At 38.7% G+C, this 24500-nt stretch overlaps 1 protein-coding gene across 4 annotated transcripts in view; it reads left to right on the top strand.

The window, feature by feature from the left end:
* The first annotated feature begins 811 nt into the window (after positions 1–811).
* Positions 812–24500, top strand: part of LOC119913240 (butyrophilin subfamily 3 member A3-like) — a 30454-nt gene continuing 6765 nt past the window's right edge. Inside the window, exons 1-6 of one of the 4 annotated variants that reach the window (XM_038732637.1) lie at positions 812–933; positions 3292–3368; positions 5732–5808; positions 8171–8244; positions 21082–21175; positions 23295–23636. In XM_038732637.1, coding sequence (XP_038588565.1) covers positions 21091–21175; positions 23295–23636 — 427 coding nt within the window. In that variant the 5' untranslated portion in view covers positions 812–933; positions 3292–3368; positions 5732–5808; positions 8171–8244; positions 21082–21090. Of the gene's footprint in view, positions 934–3291; positions 3369–5731; positions 5809–8167; positions 8245–21081; positions 21176–23294; positions 23637–24500 lie in introns of all 4 variants that reach the window. The other 3 variants (XM_038732636.1, XM_038732634.1, XM_038732635.1) reach the window with 3 other exon arrangements.

Raw genomic sequence — 24500 nt, 5'->3', positions numbered from 1 at the left:
CAACAATAGTGTATTAATTATTGACAAATATATATTGACATTTACCTCTCCTTCACTCTGAAGGGTGAGAGCCTGCAGGACTTAAAAATCAGGCAAACATAAAATAAAAAGTGTGCAACATGTTTCAGTGTCGTTAAGGTAACGTGATATTGTGGCAAGGGTATAGCATTTTGAGCCCTTGCAGCCTCTTGCACTCAATCACTTTCCAAGTGATGTCAGTAAAGTCTGTGAGGGTTCAGGGCTTTGGGCTTAGGGGGGACATTGGGTTTGGGCCCTAGTGTTTTTGTGGACTTGTGAAACGTCATCAGTTGCAGCCCAAGTAGGCTACTACTAGGCATCTAGCCAAGTACAGTCATATACCCGGATGTGTTCTCGCTCTGCCAGTTTTACTGCCTGCATTGGGTGGTGACTTGTGTGGACTTCGGATTCGCATTTTGCGCTAACAAGCGGAAATGGCGAAGGAGAAGACCCACGACGAATTTATAATACGTCTTTTATTGTGTCATGGAATACAGTTTTAAGAGTTTTTATATGGGAATATAGTTATTTAAACTCCAAATGTGTGGTCTATTTCTCAACTAATTGCTGATTTAAAAAATTTGCTACAATGTTTTCGGAGATGTGCCTGCCCGCTAACGGGCAAGTCTGCTGCTGTTTGAATTGCTGAATGACAGACTGCGTGGTCCAAATAAATAATTATAATGTGTAGCAATCTTCACATGTTATCAGACGCAAAGCGCCCCTTAACCAAATCCTGTTTGGTCCTCATTAACAGCATGCTGGAATGCACTACAGTTGGCAGAGTCATCCACAGACTCAGCGGTGACATAGATTGACGTATGTGTTTGTTTCTCAGCAGAGGAGTGTCATACTGATACTTAATGTCACGTCAGTCAGCCACATCACATTGAAGGTGCAGTTGTCAGACTGCAGGTAAGAGCTGCTTTTTAAAGTTAAACTTGTATGTTAAGTGGTGGATATCCCATAATTTCATAGTCTTTGACCTGTTCAGATTATTTTATGGATGTTTTATTAAACTTTTCCAAGTGTAGAGTTGTGTGCAATGAAACTTATGTTTGTGGAGAGAGTCAGTGTTAAATCACATGATATAAAATCACAAATATATTTGTGAATCCTTCTGTGTGGATTCATTAATATTGAGACCCAAGAAAAAAAAAATATGTTAGATTTTATTCATAAGTGTACAGAGATTAATTGATTTGCAAGTCACAACACATGCATTTAAGATTGCCAGACCTGTTGTCTCAAAACCGGAGCTAGAGATGACATGTCATGCATGAAGTTCATACCGGTTAGACTACTCTGTCTCCTTTTCGTATCTCTCCTATTCTTGGACCAGAATGATGCTGCAAGACTGTTGACAAGGTCAAAAAGAAGTGCCCTTAAAGGCACTGAAAATATTGTATGCTTATAGTACATTCATACTCCTAACATGCTTACTACATGTATATTAAAGATATATTCTCCTGGCCTTTAACATACTTCTCAAAAGTATACTTTGAAGAAATTGGTAATAAATATATACTTAATTAAACTTTTAATAAATATGCTTAAATAAAAGTATATTTTTCACAACATTTTAGTCTATTTTTAAAAAATATATTTCACTCTTAGTAAATACTATTTAGGTGTACTTTGTGGAAGTACATTGTTAAACAATTACACTTTTAGAGGGTTAAAAATATATTTATGCCAAACATGCTTCATTGTGTAGGCTACTACTATTAAAGTGATAGTGTGGGTTTCATGAAGTGTTGCTGTATGAGGTATTTCGTCTATAGTCAGATGTGTAGCAGAAATTTCTGGACCCTGTACATAGGTATTCTCTATAGCTGTGGATGCAGGGAGGGTCTCCCTGCATCCACGGCCATTTACATATCTCTGTGGGCCCTCCTCACAGTCCCCTTTCCCCCCCTAGTCCTACTTCCCTGTCTTTAGTTAGTGTATTACCTGCAGTATGGCGGTAAGCTCTTCCCCAGTGTGGTGAAGCAGCAGTAGTCAGTCAACCAGAACCTGTATAAACAAAAACAGGATTGGTTGTTGTTCAGTTGATACAACACATTTCATGTGACAGCAGGCTTCCAGTTCTCTGTCAATAGTCAAAACTGGTTTACTTTAAACATGATGGTGACAAAGAGGTGAAATTAGAGGTGAGATCCACATTTAAATCAGGTAAGACACAGAAGACTGACATGTCAAAGCAAGAAACAGAGGAAACAGCTCCAACATGACAAGAACTTCAGGCAGAGTGAGAACAGGAAGTAGTACGACAATTGCAGTCGATGCCACCAGATTTACACAAACATTGTCATTGTGAGCATGTTAGCATGCTGACAGCTGACAAATGTTAGTATTTGTGTCAAAGCACCTCAGTGCCTTAGTGCACTGAACTCACTTCCTCTGGTTGGGGCTGCAAACAAAGCCAAGAACAACTTCCAAACACCATCACATCATGGACAGTTCAGTCAGAATATATATAATCATCACATTCATCATCATCCAGTGTAACAGATGCACATACAGTATCTCACAAAAGTGAGTACACCCCTCATGTTTTTGTAAATATTTGATTATATCTTTTCATGTGACAACACTGAAGAAATGACACTTTGCTACAATGTAAAGTAGTGAGTGTTCAGCTTGTATCATAGTGTAGATTTGCTGTCCCCTCAAAAAAAAAACACACAGCCACTGATGTCACTAAATTTATGAATTTTTTAAGTAACGTGAATAGAGGTGTCACAGTAATCAAAAAACAAAGTAATATTATCAGCATACAACATATGATTATTATCGCCAGTTTTCATGGGGGAGGCTCTAGATGGCCTAACGGCTTGCGCCAGAGGTTCCAGGGACAGAATAAAGTGTTGAAAGTGGACATCCCCGTCTTGCTACACGCTGCAGTGGGAATGGGTGAGAGATTACCAGTTAGAACACTTGCAATAGTGGTATAATGTCTTGAATAAAATTATGTCTAAATCAAAAATGTTGCAATACTACCCACCTATAGTTCCACTCTAGTCTATCAAATGCTTTTTGATGTGCAGTATTCTCACTTGAGGTGTTCAAGTGAGAATACTGCACATTGATTCAGGTGAGTGTTTGCAGCATTTATAATGTGTAGCAATCTTCACATGTTATCAGACGCAAAGCGCCCTTAACCAAATCCTGTTTGGTCCTCATTAACAGCATGCTGGAATGCACTACTGTTGGCAGAGTCATCCACAGACTCAGCGGTGACATAGATTGACGTATGTGTTTGTTTCTCAGCAGAGGAGTGTCATACTGATACTTAATGTCACGTCAGTCAGCCACATCACATTGAAGGTGCAGTTGTCAGACTGCAGGTAAGAGCTGCTTTTTAAAGTTAAACTTGTATGTTAAGTGGTGGATATCCCATAATTTCATAGTCTTTGACCTGTTCAGATTATTTTATGGACGTTTTATTAAACTTTTCCAAGTGTAGAGTTGTGTGCAATGAAACTTATGTTTGTAGAGAGAGTCAGTGTTAAATCACATGATATAAAATCACAAAATATATTTGTGAATCCTTCTGTGTGCATTCATTAATATTGAGACCCAAGAAAAAATAAAATATATGTTAGATTTTATTCATAAGTGTACAGAGATTAATTGATTTGCAAGTCACAACACATGCATTTAAGATTGCCAGACCTGTTGTCTCAAAACCGGAGCTAGAGATGACAAGTCATGCATGAAGTTCATACCGGTTAGACTACTCTGTCTCCTTTTCGTATCTCTCCTATTCTTGGACCAGAATGATGCTGCAAGACTGTTGACAAGGTCAAAAAGAAGTGCCCTTAAAGGCACTGAAAATATTGTATGCTTATAGTACATTCATACTCCTAACATGCTTACTACATGTATATTAAAGATATATTCTCCTGGCCTTTAACATACTTCTCAAAAGTATACTTTGAAGAAATTGGTAATAAATATATACTTAATTAAACTTTTAATAAATATGCTTAAATAAAAGTATATTTTTCACAACATTTTAGTCTATTTTTAAAAAATATATTTCACTCTTAGTAAATACTATTTAGGTGTACTTTGTGGAAGTACATTGTTAAACAATTACACTTTTAGAGGGTTAAAAATATATTTATGCCAAACATGCTTCATTGTGTAGGCTACTACTATTAAAGTGATAGTGTGGGTTTCATGAAGTGTTGCTGTATGAGGTATTTCGTCTATAGTCAGATGTGTAGCAGAAATTTCTGGACCCTGTACATAGGTATTCTCTATAGCTGTGGATGCAGGGAGGGTCTCCCTGCATCCACGGCCATTTACATATCTCTGTGGGCCCTCCTCACAGTCCCCTTTCCCCCCCTAGTCCTACTTCCCTGTCTTTAGTTAGTGTATTACCTGCAGTATGGCGGTAAGCTCTTCCCCAGTGTGGTGAAGCAGCAGTAGTCAGTCAACCAGAACCTGTATAAACAAAAACAGGATTGGTTGTTGTTCAGTTGATACAACACATTTCATGTGACAGCAGGCTTCCAGTTCTCTGTCAATAGTCAAAACTGGTTTACTTTAAACATGATGGTGACAAAGAGGTGAAATTAGAGGTGAGATCCACATTTAAATCAGGTAAGACACAGAAGACTGACATGTCAAAGCAAGAAACAGAGGAAACAGCTCCAACATGACAAGAACTTCAGGCAGAGTGAGAACAGGAAGTAGTACGACAATTGCAGTCGATGCCACCAGATTTACACAAACATTGTCATTGTGAGCATGTTAGCATGCTGACAGCTGACAAATGTTAGTATTTGTGTCAAAGCACCTCAGTGCCTTAGTGCACTGAACTCACTTCCTCTGGTTGGGGCTGCAAACAAAGCCAAGAACAACTTCCAAACACCATCACATCATGGACAGTTCAGTCAGAATATATATAATCATCACATTCATCATCATCCAGTGTAACAGATGCACATACAGTATCTCACAAAAGTGAGTACACCCCTCATGTTTTTGTAAATATTTGATTATATCTTTTCATGTGACAACACTGAAGAAATGACACTTTGCTACAATGTAAAGTAGTGAGTGTTCAGCTTGTATCATAGTGTAGATTTGCTGTCCCCTCAAAAAAAAAACACACAGCCACTGATGTCACTAAATTTATGAATTTTTTAAGTAACGTGAATAGAGGTGTCACAGTAATCAAAAAACAAAGTAATATTATCAGCATACAACATATGATTATTATCGCCAGTTTTCATGGGGGAGGCTCTAGATGGCCTAACGGCTTGCGCCAGAGGTTCCAGGGACAGAATAAAGTGTTGAAAGTGGACATCCCCGTCTTGCTACACGCTGCAGTGGGAATGGGTGAGAGATTACCAGTTAGAACACTTGCAATAGTGGTATAATGTCTTGAATAAAATTATGTCTAAATCAAAAATGTTGCAATACTACCCACCTATAGTTCCACTCTAGTCTATCAAATGCTTTTTGATGTGCAGTATTCTCACTTGAGGTGTTCAAGTGAGAATACTGCACATTGATTCAGGTGAGTGTTTGCAGCATTTATAATGTGTAGCAATCTTCACATGTTATCAGACGCAAAGCGCCCCTTAACCAAATCCTGTTTGGTCCTCATTAACAGCATGCTGGAATGCACTACTGTTGGCAGAGTCATCCACAGACTCAGCGGTGACATAGATTGACGTATGTGTTTGTTTCTCAGCAGAGGAGTGTCATACTGATACTTAATGTCACGTCAGTCAGCCACATCACATTGAAGGTGCAGTTGTCAGACTGCAGGTAAGAGCTGCTTTTTAAAGTTAAACTTGTATGTTAAGTGGTGGATATCCCATAATTTCATAGTCTTTGACCTGTTCAGATTATTTTATGGACGTTTTATTAAACTTTTCCAAGTGTAGAGTTGTGTGCAATGAAACTTATGTTTGTAGAGAGAGTCAGTGTTAAATCACATGATATAAAATCACAAAATATATTTGTGAATCCTTCTGTGTGCATTCATTAATATTGAGACCCAAGAAAAAATAAATATATGTTAGATTTTATTCATAAGTGTACAGAGATTAATTGATTTGCAAGTCACAACACATGCATTTAAGATTGCCAGACCTGTTGTCTCAAAACCGGAGCTAGAGATGACATGTCATGCATGAAGTTCATACCGGTTAGACTACTCTGTCTCCTTTTCGTATCTCTCCTATTCTTGGACCAGAATGATGCTGCAAGACTGTTGACAAGGTCAAAAAGAAGTGCCCTTAAAGGCACTGAAAATATTGTATGCTTATAGTACATTCATACTCCTAACATGCTTACTACATGTATATTAAAGATATATTCTCCTGGCCTTTAACATACTTCTCAAAAGTATACTTTGAAGAAATTGGTAATAAAATATACTTAATTAAACTTTTAATAAATATGCTTAAATAAAAGTATATTTTTCACAACATTTTAGTCTATTTTTAAAAAATATATTTCACTCTTAGTAAATACTATTTAGGTGTACTTTGTGGAAGTACATTGTTAAACAATTACACTTTTAGAGGGTTAAAAATATATTTATGCCAAACATGCTTCATTGTGTAGGCTACTACTATTAAAGTGATAGTGTGGGTTTCATGAAGTGTTGCTGTATGAGGTATTTCGTCTATAGTGATGATGTGTAGCAGAAATTTCTGGACCCTGTACATAGGTATTCTCTATAGCTGTGGATGCAGGGAGGGTCTCCCTGCATCCACGGCCATTTACATATCTCTGTGGGCCCTCCTCACAGTCCCCTTTCCCCCCCTAGTCCTACTTCCCTGTCTTTAGTTAGTGTATTACCTGCAGTATGGCGGTAAGCTCTTCCCCAGTGTGGTGAAGCAGCAGTAGTCAGTCAACCAGAACCTGTATAAACAAAAACAGGATTGGTTGTTGTTCAGTTGATACAACACATTTCATGTGACAGCAGGCTTCCAGTTCTCTGTCAATAGTCAAAACTGGTTTACTTTAAACATGATGGTGACAAAGAGGTGAAATTAGAGGTGAGATCCACATTTAAATCAGGTAAGACACAGAAGACTGACATGTCAAAGCAAGAAACAGAGGAAACAGCTCCAACATGACAAGAACTTCAGGCAGAGTGAGAACAGGAAGTAGTACGACAATTGCAGTCGATGCCACCAGATTTACACAAACATTGTCATTGTGAGCATGTTAGCATGCTGACAGCTGACAAATGTTAGTATTTGTGTCAAAGCACCTCAGTGCCTTAGTGCACTGAACTCACTTCCTCTGGTTGGGGCTGCAAACAAAGCCAAGAACAACTTCCAAACACCATCACATCATGGACAGTTCAGTCAGAATATATAATCATCACATTCATCATCATCCAGTGTAACAGATGCACATACAGTATCTCACAAAAGTGAGTACACCCCTCATGTTTTTGTAAATATTTGATTATATCTTTTCATGTGACAACACTGAAGAAATGACACTTTGCTACAATGTAAAGTAGTGAGTGTTCAGCTTGTATCATAGTGTAGATTTGCTGTCCCCTCAAAAAAAAAACACACAGCCACTGATGTCACTAAATTTATGAATTTTTTAAGTAACGTGAATAGAGGTGTCACAGTAATCAAAAAACAAAGTAATATTATCAGCATACAACATATGATTATTATCGCCAGTTTTCATGGGGAGGCTCTAGATGGCCTAACGGCTTGCGCCAGAGGTTCCAGGGACAGAATAAAGTGTTGAAAGTGGACATCCCCGTCTTGCTACACGCTGCAGTGGGAATGGGTGAGAGATTACCAGTTAGAACACTTGCAATAGTGGTATAATGTCTTGAATAAAATTATGTCTCAATCAAAAATGTTGCAATACTACCCACCTATAGTTCCACTCTAGTCTATCAAATGCTTTTTGATGTGCAGTATTCTCACTTGAGGTGTTCAAGTGAGAATACTGCACATTGATTCAGGTGAGTGTTTGCAGCATTTATAATGTGTAGCAATCTTCACATGTTATCAGACGCAAAGCGCCCCTTAACCAAATCCTGTTTGGTCCTCATTAACAGCATGCTGGAATGCACTACTGTTGGCAGAGTCATCCACAGACTCAGCGGTGACATAGATTGACATATGTGTTTGTTTCTCAGCAGAGGAGTGTCATACTGATACTTAATGTCACGTCAGTCAGCCACATCACATTGAAGGTGCAGTTGTCAGACTGCAGGTAAGAGCTGCTTTTTAAAGTTAAACTTGTATGTTAAGTGGTGGATATCCCATAATTTCATAGTCTTTGACCTGTTCAGATTATTTTATGGACGTTTTATTAAACTTTTCCAAGTGTAGAGTTGTGTGCAATGAAACTTATGTTTGTAGAGAGAGTCAGTGTTAAATCACATGATATAAAATCACAAAATATATTTGTGAATCCTTCTGTGTGCATTCATTAATATTGAGACCCAAGAAAAAATAAAATATATGTTAGATTTTATTCATAAGTGTACAGAGATTAATTGATTTGCAAGTCACAACACATGCATTTAAGATTGCCAGACCTGTTGTCTCAAAACCGGAGCTAGAGATGACAAGTCATGCATGAAGTTCATACCGGTTAGACTACTCTGTCTCCTTCTTCGACCAGAATGATGCTGCAAGACTGTTGACAAGGTCCAGCAGGACAAGTCACATCACACACATCCAGCCATCGTTGGCTCTCGATCAGGTTCTGGACTCAGTTTAAAGTGCTCGTTTTTACATTAATAGCCCTGCATGGTCAGGCACCTGGATACATTTCTGACCTGCTTCACCCAGATGCTACATCACCACAAGGCCACTTAGGTGTTCAAAGCAGGGCTGAGGCTACTAGTTGTTCCTCTTGCTGAAAATAAAAGGTTATCGTGTATGTGAAGTGGTCGCTCCAACACTGGAATGCACTTCCCCTATAATCATGTACTGAAGTCTCTGTCGCTGCCTTTAACAAACAATTGAAGACTCTTTTATTTATACTAGCCTTCGTCTCTAAATTATGCAAACCTGTGTATTAAGTTTTGTTTCCGATTATGTTTTATTAACTGACTTTATGATTTTTATGAAGTTGCTTACATTTTTTGCTTAATGATTTATCTGTTTTAAGTTGCTGCTGCATGTTGTATATTATGAAATACACCGATCAGCCATAACTTTATGACCACTGACAGGGGAGGTCATTGTTATGGCACCGGTCAGTGAGTGGGATATATTAGGCAGCAAGTGAACGTTTTGTCCTTTGTTGATGTGTTAGAAGCAGGACAAATGGGCAAGTGTAAGTTGCACCATCTGCTCAACCGAACAGGTGTTCTGACAATTTATGTTGCCAGTCGATAGAATCTATCAGCTCAACAAGCTACTGTGGAGAGGAGACTGCCGTGTCCTGCCCCAGGTCAAAAAGAAGTGCCCTTAAAGGCACTGAAAATATTGTATGCTTATAGTACATTCATACTCCTAACATGCTTACTACAAGTATATTAAAGATATATTCTCCTGAGCTTTAACATACTTCTCAAATACTTTGAAGAAATTGGTAATAAATATATACTTAGTTAAACTTTTAATAAATATGCTTAAATAAAAGTATATTTTTCACAACATTTTAGTCTACTTTTAAAAAATATATTTATTTAACTCTTAGTAAATACTATTTAGGTGTACTTTGTGGAAGTACATTGTTAAACAATTACACTTTTAGTGGGTTAAAATATATTTATGCCAAACATGCTTCATTGTGTAGGCTACTGCAAAATATTGTAATTATTTATGTAATTGCCACATGTTTCAGCCTGATTTCCAGAAGTATGATTTTTAAAACCTTTTTAAAAAATTTCAAAAGCATGTTGTTTCTTTTTTTTTTATTTCTTTTCTTTCTTTTAATTATTTTTAATTGCAGGTAAATAGCTCGTTGAGATCAGAGACCTCTTTCATAAGGGTAACCTGGCCTAGAAGGAAGCAGCACATGTTGTTAACTTAACAAACAACAACATATAGATATAAGGATACTTTAAATCATAATGTAGTTATACTTGTTTGTGTTTGTAAACAGTAAACACATGTGTACAGAGGGGCAAAGTGCGCCCTCCCGCCCAGCCCACTAGCACAGTGCATTCAGTTTGACCAATCAGAATCAAGGTTTTCAAATCAATGACCCAATCACACAGCGTGAAAGTTAACGCGTGTACTGTCGTTGAGAGGGAAGCCAGAAATAATTTTGTTTCTCAGGTTTCCTTTGTTTTACTTTACCAACTTGGCGAAAGTGGACACCACAGAAAAGGACACAGAAGAGAAGAATATCCGGTCAGATCCCTGCAGAAGTTTAATGTGAACAGAGTTACAAGCAGGAGAGGACAGACGCACAGACTTTCTTGGTAAGTTTCTTATTGTTAGCAAGACACCACAATTGTGTATGTTAACTAAAGTTGAGCTCACTCTGGGTTTGGAAATACACTCTTGAACAAAATCTTAAGACCGGGGGAAACATTGCAAGTACTCGCATTTCGCGCTGGTGGATCATAATCATAGTTGTAAGTACTGCTTCAAAATGCCAAAAGAAGAAACAGGAGCAAGAGACAAAAAATAGAGAGTAGGCAATTTATTGAAAACTGCATTTAAACTCAAACAGGCTGTTCATCAGCTGATCCGGTTATGATCCACCAGCGCGAAATGCGAGTACGTGCAATGTTTCCCCTGGTCTTAAGATTTTGTTCAAGAGTGTGTTTTCCTTTCTTGGATAGCTCTGGTGTGCAATAGCTAATGCTAGCACGTGGATTAATATATTTATTAGCTAAGGTTAGGTAGCATTTTCGTCTGCCTTAAACAGTGTTGGGAGTAACGCGTTACAAAAGTAACGCAATCGACGTTACGGTAATGTATTGCTTTTTGCTGTAAGGCAGTTTTTAATGTTACTAAAATTTCGGTAATGTACAATCTCAGTAACCTGTTGCTGGAATTTGATGCATGAGATTTTAACTACGCAGGCCTGCAGCATGTGTGTGTGTGAGCCCTCAATTCTGCTTTTGCACTGTTAAAATGATACATTTACATTTAGCTGACGCTTTAATCCAAAGCGACTTGCAATTGCTATGCATGTCAGAGGTCGCACGCCTCTGGAGCAACTAGGGGTTAAGTGTCTTGCTCAGGGACACATTTGTAGATGTCTCACAGTGGGAATCGAACCCGGGTCTCCCACACCAAAAGGCAGGCATCTTATCTGTGCGCGATCACCACCCACCTGTGACCAGTGAGGTCTTTATCAGAGTTATAAAGACATCACCACAGCTGTCATTTTTGTATAAATTCATTCTAAAGTTTAGCTGAAGCTGCTATGAAACACCAGCTAAGCATCTGTGTTAGACTAGTCAAAAGTGGACATCTCTAAAGGTGCACTGTTTTTTTTTAGAGATTTCACTTCATGGAGGGGGAATTATTCCAGTGACCAATAACTCAGTTAAACAGCAATGTTAAAGTGTACACGGGTCAAATAATGTTTTTATGTACTGCAATGCATAACCACACGATATAATAGCTTGTGATGTTAAGTAAAATACTGCTCAGCTTTATGTCCATAGATCCTGTATTCATCTTTTTAAACTTGAACCTACTCTTTGCCAACTTTAACCAACTTAATGCTAAACCCAGAGTTGGAATTTCCTGCCTTAGCTCAAGAAAAGTAATTCTATTCTTATAGCAAATCTTTATTATTATTCTTTATTTAGTTTTTATAATGATACGCAAATGAAGAACTAAACTAGGTGGAAGTACTGGCCTAACTGAATATTTATTATATCTCATTTGCAACTGCATTTCTTTTCTTTTAGAGCTTCCTGGGATCATTGCCTCACTCAGAGGCCACAAAAATCAGGACCAGCTGGTGCTCATAGGTGTGTCTGGCTCCTGCACACCATCACTGTTCTTGTTTTCGGTACATGTCAATGGGGTCAGACTAAATAAACAAATATTCTTGTGAAAAAATAATTTTATTTAAAATATTGTTATACATTCAGTAATTGGCTACTTTTGTACTGTGTTAATGTGAAATGACATGTAGACAGCACAGTTGTTAAGCAGGTCTGAATGTTTGTGTTATTTGTTGTACCTGTTTAACAACATTTTATCATATACAGCTCCTTGGCTGAATGTACAGTAGTGTTTATGTAATGTTTTTGATTATGTTGTAATGGAAGAACTGAGCATTAACTGGGAGGGGTACCTTGTGTAAAACCATTTCACCTGAACCTAAACGGTGAGCATCATCAGAACAGACATGATGTCATATTGTGTTTCAGCAACTTTAAACAAAATAACAAATCTGACAACGGTTGTTAATTAATTAGAGGTAATATTGCTTTGATATAGACAAAATATTTCCTTTTCCCTTCCACAGATGCTATGTGATAAAGCAGTTTCCAAATCCCATAGTGTCACTGCAACAAGTCCTACTCAAAGATACCGACCCTCCAATCCAAGGATACGGATTGTGACATTTTTCAGTTTGGTTCCACCATTTGTACTGCATGCTTGTGACGGAGTACCTTCACTACAGTTGAGTTAGAGAACCCCTCAGAGAACCGAAATGCAATTAACTGTCAAAGTTGCATGTTTGGTACCCTGTAGACCTGTGATTGAATCTGGGTAGACTGACTGCTCTCGCCTTTGGCCGCATATGGTGTCAGGAGTGGGACGGCTTGCCGTGAGGTCATCTGAGCCCAGAGTCTGAACCGTATGAGGGACCCCATGGGTTACATTAATGATGGGATGTGTATAGTGTACTTTTCAGTAATACTGATCATATGTCGTCATTTTACGGATTTTATTTTTATTTGAAGGTATTTTGGTCGAGATGTGATACATGCTGCTGCACCTTTTAATGTACAGGAATTTATTTTTGTAATATACACAAAATTAAAGTTTTTTTTAGTTGTCTGTATGTGTTGTAAAATATTTTTTTTACTGATTATTATTATGCTAAAAGGGCATTTTGCAAGATATTTTTCATGCATTAATAATGAATTATTCTCATACTGAATGGTTTCATAAAACAGCTTCCCAAGATATTAATAGTGGCTCTTGGAGTATACTAGTAATATATTACTAATATGCTGAAATGCTAATAAAAATGTTCAGGGAACACATTTAAAATATATTTCAACTGTTCTTCAAGTATAGCACAAAAGGTTATTTTAAGTTAAATTTTATTATATTTAAATTACAGTAAAGGTACATAGAATGGGTCCATTTTAACACAAATAAGTATATTAAAATATATTGCAATTATCTTAAAGTTGACTAAGTATTTCTAAAATGACACTTAACATACTTTAAGTTTTTCCAAAATAACACATTTAATATACACTTAGTATAGTACAATTAAAATATGATAAGTGCATCCAAAAAAAGGCTTGCTGCACTTGAGGTGACAACAACTTTGGTTCACCAACCTGCACCTGGTCCTCTCCATCTCAAAGTCCCGGGCTGATTTTCAGTACCAGGATGGATGATGCAGGGCTCTACAGAGTACACTGGTGAACGAGCATCATGTGCACATTCTTCCTTTTACTTTAGCTTGTTGGCTAACAGCTGACTTGAATAACATCAGGTCCAGTGCAGTTGACCTGCCGCCCACTCATGCATTCACGTCAAGGATGGTGCATTCAGTAACTCAGTACCGCAGCGTTACTTGGATTAGTAAATGTAAAAATATTACTGTTTTGGAAATAGTAATCCGTTGTACTACTAGTTACTGGAAAATGAGGAAATGTAAAATGAGAAAAGTAATATTAGCACAGTCCCTGCCCAACACTGCTAACAGTATGCCTAGCTATGAAATTAGTTTTAATTTAATGTTAGAGTATTATACTAAGTTAATTTATACTTCAGATTCTGTTCAACAAAAATGAAAATTTTTATTAATAAATAGTGACAAATTAAACTCTATTAGCAACAAAAAACTACTTCCTTAAAAGAGAAAGTATGTAAAAAGATTTAACTGAAAACACAAGACTGAATGCTGAAATTAGGTAAACACTTTTAACACCCTCCCTCCTCTGAGGAAGTAAACAAGAGCACACAGCTCCACAATTCCCAGAAAATGTCTCCAGAATGCAGAAAATTACTAGTTTAATGCTCAAAATCTTGTGTGGCAGGACCCAGTCCAGATGTCTTTAGCAGGTCCCACAGACCCAGGCCAAACACAGGCAGCCGCAGTCAGTACGTGCACAAGAAACAATAAACTAAAATAGTATAGCAGTGAGTTATAAGTAAAGGAGGAACAAAGGAAAACAATGGTTTTATCACAGGTGGGTTTTGAAACAGGAACCTGTTTTTATCAACCGGAGACACGAGTTTGGAACCCGGTAAGAAACCCCTCCCCAATGATCTCCCTCACGCAGACAATCGAGGATGTGGGCAGAGTTAGCCGTGAGCCAAGGAGAAGGGGCAAGGAGGGATTTACCATAAGCCAGTGATTCGAGTCTGTGAAAATAAGAGAACATTTTCTTCAAGAAATTGCCAAGAGGGCAGGATCCTTGAACGATATCTACCTACCAAAGAGAGGACCTCCATGCGGTGGAACTGTGTGTCCCCGAATCTTTTTCAGCTAATGAGTATGTTTCTCTTACAAACGTTGTTTCTTTCAAAAATGGAATATTTTAACATCATTGTTATTCATATTTAAACATTTCTCTGTGATACAATTACAAAAATATTCAGGGCCACTTTGAGAATTTACAGTTTTACCTGTTATTCAGAAATAACTTGGATGCATGCGCTAATATCAAGGACTGCAAAGGGCCTTCATCTTTATCTTATTTTGTATTTGCTCTTCATAATTATAAAATTAGGACTAAAATTCCAAAACACTAAAATCCACTTAAGTCGTTTAGATGTTATCACAGACCTTTTTTTTTCTCTGGTAAAATAAGAGCATTCTCCCTTGCTCTTGTCAGTAGTAATTAAATTGCCTCTCCACCTGACATCCTATTTTATGCAGATGTCAGAAAATTCTTACCCCAGACTCCCTGGCAGCGGGGGAGGGGAAGTTCACCTGCACTCGACTTTAGTGCGTCTGCCTGGCTACAGCCACCTCTGGCACACCTTTTATTTAATATAGTAAAAAGTTTAAATGAATATAGGCTACTAACATGAATATATGAATATGCTGACTTAAATATATAATGCAATGCATTACTTAAAATATGCAAAAAATATTTGAGCAGAGAGATGATGAGTTGATAGGTGTGGAGATGAGCCAGGTGCCAGGAGAGGTAAGCCACGGCCACAACAAACACGCACGCGCACACACACGCGCGCACACACTCTGTTACCTTTTGAAGTGAAGTGATAGTTCTGGGCTTTTAGTGTTGTGTATGTGGTATGTGGATGGTTGTCAGCTCGCCCCCAGTGAACAGTGGAAGTAAAGCACTGCTGTGGGCAGAGTCAGCCACAGACTCAGAGAAGGAAACGGATTTACGTTTGTGTTTCTTCTCAATAGAGGAGTGTACTGTAGGCTACTGGTTTACATGTTGTCAAGGACAACATCACATTGGAGAGTTAGCATTAGTTATTCTGCAGGTAAGAGTTGCTTTTTAAAGTAAAACTTGTATAATGTTGGGTATTGTTATTGTATTTGGGAGGTTTGACGCAAGATAGTTATATCATAATATTAAAGTATGTATAATGTGTGTTATGCCAGATGTATTTGTGACTGATTGCCTGTGGAGTTTCTGATGTAAGGCGTTGATAAGGGAGGATATTTTCTGTGTATAAAAAATGTGATCCAGATTGAATGGTTCTTTTGCTCTACAGACCAGGGGGCCTGTAAGAAGCAGGATTTGAGCTTATCGGGGTAACTTCGGGGTTAACCCTGGGTTTTCAGGTCCACGACGGTGGTCCACTTCTTACCCGGGTAGATCTCCATGGTAACTTATGCTAAACGGCTCCAGATAAGAGATGTTGATCTCTTATAAATAAATAACCTTTTTTTTCGATAGGCTGCTTTATGTTTGCTGCGGTGATGCGGAGAAACTCTTGCCCATAGATATAATCCTAGACTCTGATTAAAAGCCTTAGGTAACCTAATTGTAGGCCTACAGGTTTTACAGTAAGCCTACTAACTTCTTAGAAATGTTTTTAATAGGCCTATTTTTTATTTGCTCCCAGTCCGTTTCACACAGTCGCAGCCATTAAACTTTCGTTTTTCTTGTGTGAGGCTGAATATTATGAGCAGTTTGGTGGGGATATTAAAATTCACTTTAATAACAACGTGGGGGATTTATTTTAGGTTAGTAGCTTTCTTAAAGTCTATCACAGAGACTGAGTATGTAGCGCCCCACCTTTTGCGATGTGGGAACAGGTGAGGTGAGTTTTCAGTAGCCTAAATGTTGAGATTCGGTCTTACTAGCCTATTTGAGCACATTTTATGACATGAGTGGATTTTTCGTTTCATTGCTTTGTGAAGTTAATTTAGAACAATGTTTGGATCACTTTTGAGTGTGTTAAATAAATTAATCTAATTTTTTGAAGTGAGGAGAAGTTCTTTAAAGTGAGGAGGAACGACCACTTATTCGGTGTCCAGCCTTTTAATGTGGAAACGCCGAGCTGAAAGAAAAAGGCTGATGTATTTTCACACAGCTCATAAGAACACATAAAATCAACTCACTATTATAGACTTTGCCTGTTCATAGACTTTCACACTATCGGCGAATTTCTGTCTCCCTGCATGTGTCAGCTGCAGATGTGTTACTCAGACTAGGCCTATGTCCTATTTCTGTAGTGTTACAGTTTGCTCTTTGTCTGTAAAATATGACGCTCTGATGCCAGTGGACTTGTTCATGTCTGCGATTGGTCATCTGCCGCTAACACCTCTTTTAAGTGAACGCGCTCACGGCTGAATTGGGAAACCCTGGGTTCAGTTACCGAGTTGATAACCAGCGTCGTGGTACCACTTATCCCGACCGCGATTCTTAAGCCAGATAAGGAAAACATATCCTGGGTAGGCTATGCTGAACTGTCTTCGTGGTACAGTCCCCAGGAGATCTCCACTGTGTATCATTTTTAATAAACTGTAGGCTATATTATACTATATTACAAAATTGGACCTCAGTTATTTCTGCTTTTTGATTTCAGTTATTTCTGCTGGGGCAGTGGTAATTTAAGACAGCATAGGCCTATCTCATAATCTTTGATGTTAAAACAATGTTCAGATAATTTTATGGATTTAAAATTCTGTATGTTGTTTATTAGGCTCATTATGTCACCAATGTCATTAATCCAGGGTTACATTTTGTATTTATTCACATGGAAAAGTGTTTTTTTGTTTGTTTGTTTATTATACAAACCTTTTAAAAGACACTTTGAAACGTTTTCACAAGTCAAAACTTTTAATTTTAAGTAGATACAGCTTGGAGAAGATGAAGAAAAAGGTTGCACATGTTTTTATACTTTAGTGGTGTAAGTACTCTCACTTAGTCCTTATCTCAGTATTTTACTGATTTAATTACTAATGTACTTGTATGCACATGTAATGTACTCTCCCGACAAGTCCAAGCATCAGTGACAGTAGCTTTTTGTGAGTTTCATATTGCTGTGCTGCTTCAGCTGATGCTTCAGGCCTAAATCAGATGTAGAAATGTTCACGGTTAAAAGCTTGTTGCTGGTCGCACAGAGTTTACAATAGAGGACAATGTTCTTTGCATCTTAGATTGTGACAAAATAATGGAAGTAGCTATTTATGGCTGTGGAAATAAGGCCTCTCTCCCTTGTTCTCCATTCTTCCCTTAGTTTTTGGCTAACAGGTGCCACTGAGCTGCTGCACAGTGGCGCACGTCAATGATGGTCCGTTCAGTAGTACCAGTGGCTCGGTTCTGTTCCTCTGAAGGAGTTGAGGGCTTTGCTCTCCACTTCTTCCATGTAGATGAAGGCACGAAACGTCTTCTATTATCTTCAATCATCCCTTGACTTTGACGTTCACAGACATGTTACATTAGTAACTGTAATAATATTACTGTTTTAGAAAAGTAATCCGTTTCAGTACTAGTTACTGTAAAAAGTAATAATATTACAGTAACTGCACAACACTGATGACAGCAAAGGCAGACAACTTCAGACTAAAACAGGAAACACTGGCTGAATAGACATAGCAATCAGACAAAAATGTAATTTGACACAAATACTGAACCGACCACACAAAATACAGAAGCAAATGACAAGACAAGACAGACTGACAAGCAGACAAAAACAAGAACAAACTACAATGGACCAGTGTCGAAAAATGCTACCGTAGCACAAATGGATTGAGTCTATCGAGTCGCTCTGCCCTATCAAAAAATATTACCTCATGTGTTCCCTTTTCCAATCCCATAAAGTTATAACTCTCATAGTATTATGACATCTTCTGTTTTTTTTATTACATTGTAGCATCATTTCAGGGGTAGCTTATTCTGACTAATATCCCCTATCAAATAATGCTCCCACTACAGAATCATTTCATACTCACTCCATGTGTAGCCTACTGTAAGGAGATGAGGAGCATGTTGAAATACTATATTATAACATCAACTTTAATTAAGATTCTGATAGACTAATAACGATTTTTTTATTCATGTTGCTGACGATCAGCCACTCTCTCGACGGCATGCCCAACAGCAAGGTTGCACAGAATTATGGGCGTGGAAACAGACCACGCTTGTGGGTCATATGCATGCGCAGAACTGCTAAGTAGCACAGAATAAAACAGAACACAGAATACATGTAAAATCTATATTGGAAAGTGACTAGTAAAGAGGTCTAAGAACTAAAGCACAGAACTAAAACGTAGAAGTAGGACTACCCACCAAGACACTGAACTAAGACACCGAGACAGGGAATGAGACAGTACTGGTAAAAGCAAATTAAGCTGAACATGCCATGAAAACAAAAAACAAGCCTAAACAGTGGAATCACAAAACATGGACCAAAAAACCCCCACATAAAACTGCAAACCATGACACTTGGGTTCAACAGTTTGTATCTAAATGTATCAATGTCTACATTTATATATACAGTGGGTACGGAAAGTATTCAGACCCCTTTAAAATTTTCACTCTTGGTTTCATTGCAGCCATTTTCCAAAAATCAAAAAAGTTCATTTTATTTCTCAGTAATGTACACTCAGCACCCCATCTTGACAGAAAAAAACAGAAATTTAGAAATTTTTGCAAATTTATTAAAAAAGAAAAACTGAAATATCACATGGTCATAAGTATTCAGACCCTTTGCTCTGACACTCATATTTAACTCACATGCTGTACATTTCTTCTGATCCTCCTTGAGATGGTTCTACTCCTTCATTGGAGTCCTGCTGTGTGTAATTAAACTGACTGTCTATATAAGACCTTACAGCTCACAGTGCATGTCAGAGCAAATGAGAATCATGAGGTTGAAGGAACTGCCTGAAGAGCTCAGAGACAGAATTGTGGCAAGGCACAGATCTGGCCAAGGTTACAAAACAATTTCTGCAGCACTCAAGGTTCCTAAGAGCACAGTGGCCTCCATAATCCTTAAATGGAAGAAGTTTGGGACGACCACAACTCTTTCTAGACCTGGCCGTCCAGCCAAACTGAGCAATCGTGGGAGAAGAGCCTTGGTGAGAGAGGTAAAGAAGAACCCAAAGATCACTGTGGCTGAGCTCCAGAGATGCAGTCGGGAGATGGAAGAAAGTTCCACAAAGTCAACCATCACTGCAGCAATCCACCAGTCGGGGCTTTATGGCAGAGTGGCCTGACGGAAGCCTCTCTCAGTGCAAGACACATGAAAGCCTGCATAGAGTTTGCCAAAAAACACCTGAAGGACTCCCAGACTATGAGAATTAAGATTCTCTGGTCTGATGAGACCAAGATTGAACTTTTTGGTGTTAATTCTAAGCGTTATGTGTGGAGAAAACCGGGCACTGCTCATCACCTGTCCAATACAATCCCAACAGTGAAACATGGTGGTGGCAGCATCATGCTATGGGGGTGATTTTCAGCTGCAGGGACAGGACGACTGGTTGCAATTGAAGAAAACCTCATCCAGAGCCGAAGGTTCACCTTCCAACAAGACAATGACCCTAAGCACACAGCTAAAATAACAAAGGAGTGGCTTCGGAACAACTCTGTGACCATTTTTGACTGGCCCAGCCAGAGCCCTGACTTAAACCCAATTGAGCATCTCTGGAGAGACCTGAAAATGGCTGTTCACCAACGTTTACCATCCAACCTGACAGAACTGGAGAGGATCTGCAAAGAAGAATGGCAGAGGATCCCCAAATCCAGGTGTGAAAAACTTGTTGCATCATTCCCAAGAAGACTCATGCCTGTACTAGCTCAAAAGGGTGCTTCTACTAAATACTGAGCAAAGGGTCTGAATACTTATGACCATGTGATATTTCAGTTTTTCTTTTTTAATAAATTTGCAAAAATTTCTACATTTCTGTTTTTTTTTCTGTCAAGATGGGGTGCTGAGTGTACATTACTGAGAAATAAAATGAACTTTTTGGATTTTTGGAAAATGGCTGCAATGAAACAAAGAGTGAAAAATTTAAAGGGGTCTGAATACTTTCCGTACCCACTGTATAGTATATATTTATATAGGTCGACAATGATAAATGTTTTTGTACACTGGCGCTTATTTTTGTGGATAGAGGCAGTGTTATATAAATCACAAAATACATTTGTGAATCCTGTAATTCATTAACATTGAGAGCCAAGAAAAAGCATAGAACACATAAGATTCCTTTCATGTTTCTACAGTTTCAACAAAGTTGTATTGTTTTGCAACTTAGTCAAAACAAGGAGTCACGTCAGATCTGGAGCAGCAAAAATCAGACAACAGCGTCGGAGCACTGAGACAGAAAGAAGAGAGAGTGAACTGGAATTCAGAATTTTATACTGTAGAGAATTTTTATCTTAAATTTTAATTGAGAGTTTTTCACTAAGTAAAGACATGTTTTTAATTTTCATGAAAACAACCAGATACTTTGTTTATTTTTAAAGTTTTGTTTTACTTTACTTTTAATTTTTAGGAGTTCAGGATGCTGCATCCAAAGAAGTCCAATGATGGAGTGTCTTTCAGGACCTGCAGTGTTTTTCTTTTCATCATTCTTCCTTCTGTTGGAGGTAACTTCAATGCAAAACACTGCAGTAACACACTGATGTGTTGGAAACCAGAAGACTCAACTTCTGACAAAAAAAAGGAATCCATGTCTGTAACAATGACTTGGTCAGAGGAGGCGATAAATATCAATGACACTGTAACTAGTCACATCAAAACTAATGCATTAATTATTAGCAATAAAACAAATGTACTGTATTGTGAAATTCAACGATCATTACATCAGTCTGCAGCCACACTGTTAGCTCTGTGAGGCTACAAATCCTGAAGGTTGAGCTTAATGCCAATGCCAATATGCTAACGATGCAAGCGGGAGTGAAGAGCAGACCGGTGTCTGTTGGCAAGAAAGTGCGCGGGAGCCAGTGGAGTCAAGACTCTGGGTAGGGGAGCGTTCCCTTAGTCGGCGGACATGTGGAAACCCCCATAGACCTTCAGATGGAAAGGTGTGCGTGGGCGTTTCTGATATCATTTTGATCGTTGTGAATGTAAGTGAGGTATGTGGCCAAGGATTTTGATTATGTTGTCTGGGATTCCCTGCCTGGACGTGGTGGAGGCGGCTCCGATGCGGAACAAATGCCCAGAGTACAGTTTGTGGGATATGCCGGATTTGGATAGAATTTGGCGGTGGTGTTGGTGAAACCAGAAGCGTGTGGTTACTTTCCCTGTCTCTTTGACGAACAGAAGATCTTGGGGGAAAGCATGGCTGGCTAGTCTTGAGTCCACGTAGAGACGTTTTGGTTAGTACGGACTGAGGTAAGAATTGAGTTGGAAGACGTACAGTCCCCTCCAAAAGTATAGGAACGGTATGGGAAATTCCTTTGTTTTTGTTGTTCAATGTAGACATTTGGGTTAAGATCAAAAGATGAGTATGAGACAAGAGTTCAGAATTTCAGAATCCGCAGCTCAGGACATACCACCCTTTGTTTGAACCCACTCGTTTTTTTTGTTAAAACTTATAAAGACAGCATTTCCTGTTAAAGAGGATAAACCAACATGAATACCAGAGAGTCTCTGGGAGAAAAGCAAGCCATTGTCAAGCTGAGAAAAGAAGGAAAATTAACCAGAGCCATTGGACAAACATTGGGCATAGCAAGCACAACAATGTGGAATACCATGGCTTGGGCGTGCATGGCTGCTTCTGGAACAGGCTCATTAATATTTATTGATGATGTAACTGATGATGGGAGCAGCAGAATGAATTCAGAAGTGGACAGAAACATTTTGTCTGCCAATTTACGGAGAAATGCATTGAAACTAATCGGGAGAAAGTTTATCATGCAGCAGGACAATGACCCAAAGCAAGCTGCCAACTAAACAAAGGACTTCATCAGGGGAAAAAAGTGGAAGGTCTTAGACTGGCCAAGTCAATCACCTGACCTTAACCCAATAGAGCATGCATTTCACCTCCTGAGAGGAGACTGAAGGGAGAAACACCCCGAAACAAACAAGAACTGAAAGAAACTGCAGAAAAACCCTGGAATAGCATCACAAATGAAGAATGCAATAGTTTGGTGATGTCGATGGGACGCAGGCTTGAGGCAGTTATTGCAAGCAAGGGTTATGCCACCAAATATTACATGTTATTTACTTTAAGATCAGTTGTTCCATTACTTTTGCTCACCTAAGAATGCTGTGGTCTAATACAAACGCTGATATGTCCTAAGTTGTTTAACACATCTAGATGTGAAAACCAGGAAATGAGAGCTGAAATTCTGAACTCTTGTCTCATACTCATCTTTTTATCTTAAACCCAAATGTCTTCAGTGAACAACAAAAACAAAGGAATTTCTCTTACCGTTCCAATACTTTTGGAGGGGACTGTACATGGGTTGCGGTAGGCCGGACTGGTTGGTTTTGCTGCGTTTGAGGTGATAAGTGAGTGTGTCTGCGAATTGTATGGAAATGTCAGCCATGGTGCCGTGTAGGCTCAGATGGTAGTGGAGGCTAGAGGCAGTGAAGGAGGCAGCCTCTGAGGCTCCAGAGTCGTTACATAATCTATATACAACTTTTGGGATTTTGATGAACTGTTTCTGTTTTTGGTGCAGCTCTGACAGACTTAATTTCTTATTTTTAGTATTTAACATTTCACTCCTGTTTCTATTTATTCCTATGTTTTCTTTGCAGCTCAGTCAAAGTTGGTTTGTTCACATCAGCCAATCGTAGCCTGGGTTGGTGGTGATGTAATTTTGCCATGTCACCTTGAACCTGCACTTAGTGCAAGTTCTGAGATCGTGGTGTGGACCAAACCTGGTTTGGACCGAAAGTACATCTATGTTCACCAAGATGGACGACTGATGTACCAGAGTAAAAATCCATCTTATCATTCCCGAACAGCTATGTTTGAGGATGAACTGAGTAAAGGAAACGTCTCTCTGCAAATCTTCAATGTGGAAATCTCTGATGCAGGAAAATACTCCTGTTTCCTTCGATCACTGCAGAAAGAAGCTTCCATCCAACTCATTGTTGGTGAGTGAGACTTAAGCTTAATATAAATATTAATAATAGTCCTTTTGTTTTTATCATATCTTTAAAGTCAGAAATCGAAAAGCATGTAGCCCTAACTCTCTTCCATATCACATGTTCTATTAGCAGTGTAGTGAATGAAAGGCACAAATGTACAGAGCCCTGTAAGAACCATTGAATTAAAAATAAATATTCTTCACTAAAAGATGAGCTAAGAACAGTTTCCAACTTCGACTTTTTGGATGGTTCATTGAGAAAACCAGAGGGTTTGATGTGGTTTGGCATGGGCGGGAATGGAGCCTGAAGGCATGTTGTATGTTCCCAGGTACGTTTGCACCAATCATTGACCTACAAAGAAGCACTGGCAGTTACAACAGAAGCTCCAGGCATGCCCGAACGCTAGGCGTGCAGTGAGAAGAGACTGTTCACTTGAAATTACTTTTCGTTCGTAACAATTGCTACAAACAATGATGCTGAAAAGGTTAGCATATATACTGCTAGTTTTCTTCATTAAAAGAAAAACAAAGAACAGCACAAGGAGCCTGCCCTTTCGAAATTGTTCCAATGATGGAACCATTGATGGTTGTGTGTAACTGATGGTTCTGCGTAACTGGCATCTCTGTGTCGGGAGCCCCTATTGGAACCGGCTGCCATAGTTTTTGAAAGTGTGCAAAAGGTGGCGCTGGCATCTTGGTGCCAAAGCCCCTACTGAACCCAGTTGCTGTGGTTGTAGTGTACAGCTGGGGGCGCAGGGTGCTGATGACTATGTAGTTTGTCCTGTATGATAATGCTGGTGCTGTTGCTGTAAACCCTGAGGCTCAAAATTCTGGTGCTGGCTGACTCCCGTTTTGCTTTTGGTGCTGACCT

The sequence above is a fragment of the Micropterus salmoides genome, unplaced genomic scaffold, assembly GCF_014851395.1.
Source record: "Micropterus salmoides isolate LMB-PRFRI ecotype aquatic unplaced genomic scaffold, ASM1485139v1 Ms_hic_scaffold_2, whole genome shotgun sequence".
Taxonomy (NCBI): domain Eukaryota; kingdom Metazoa; phylum Chordata; class Actinopteri; order Centrarchiformes; family Centrarchidae; genus Micropterus; species Micropterus salmoides.
This window is presented reverse-complemented; position numbering and strand designations above follow the sequence as displayed.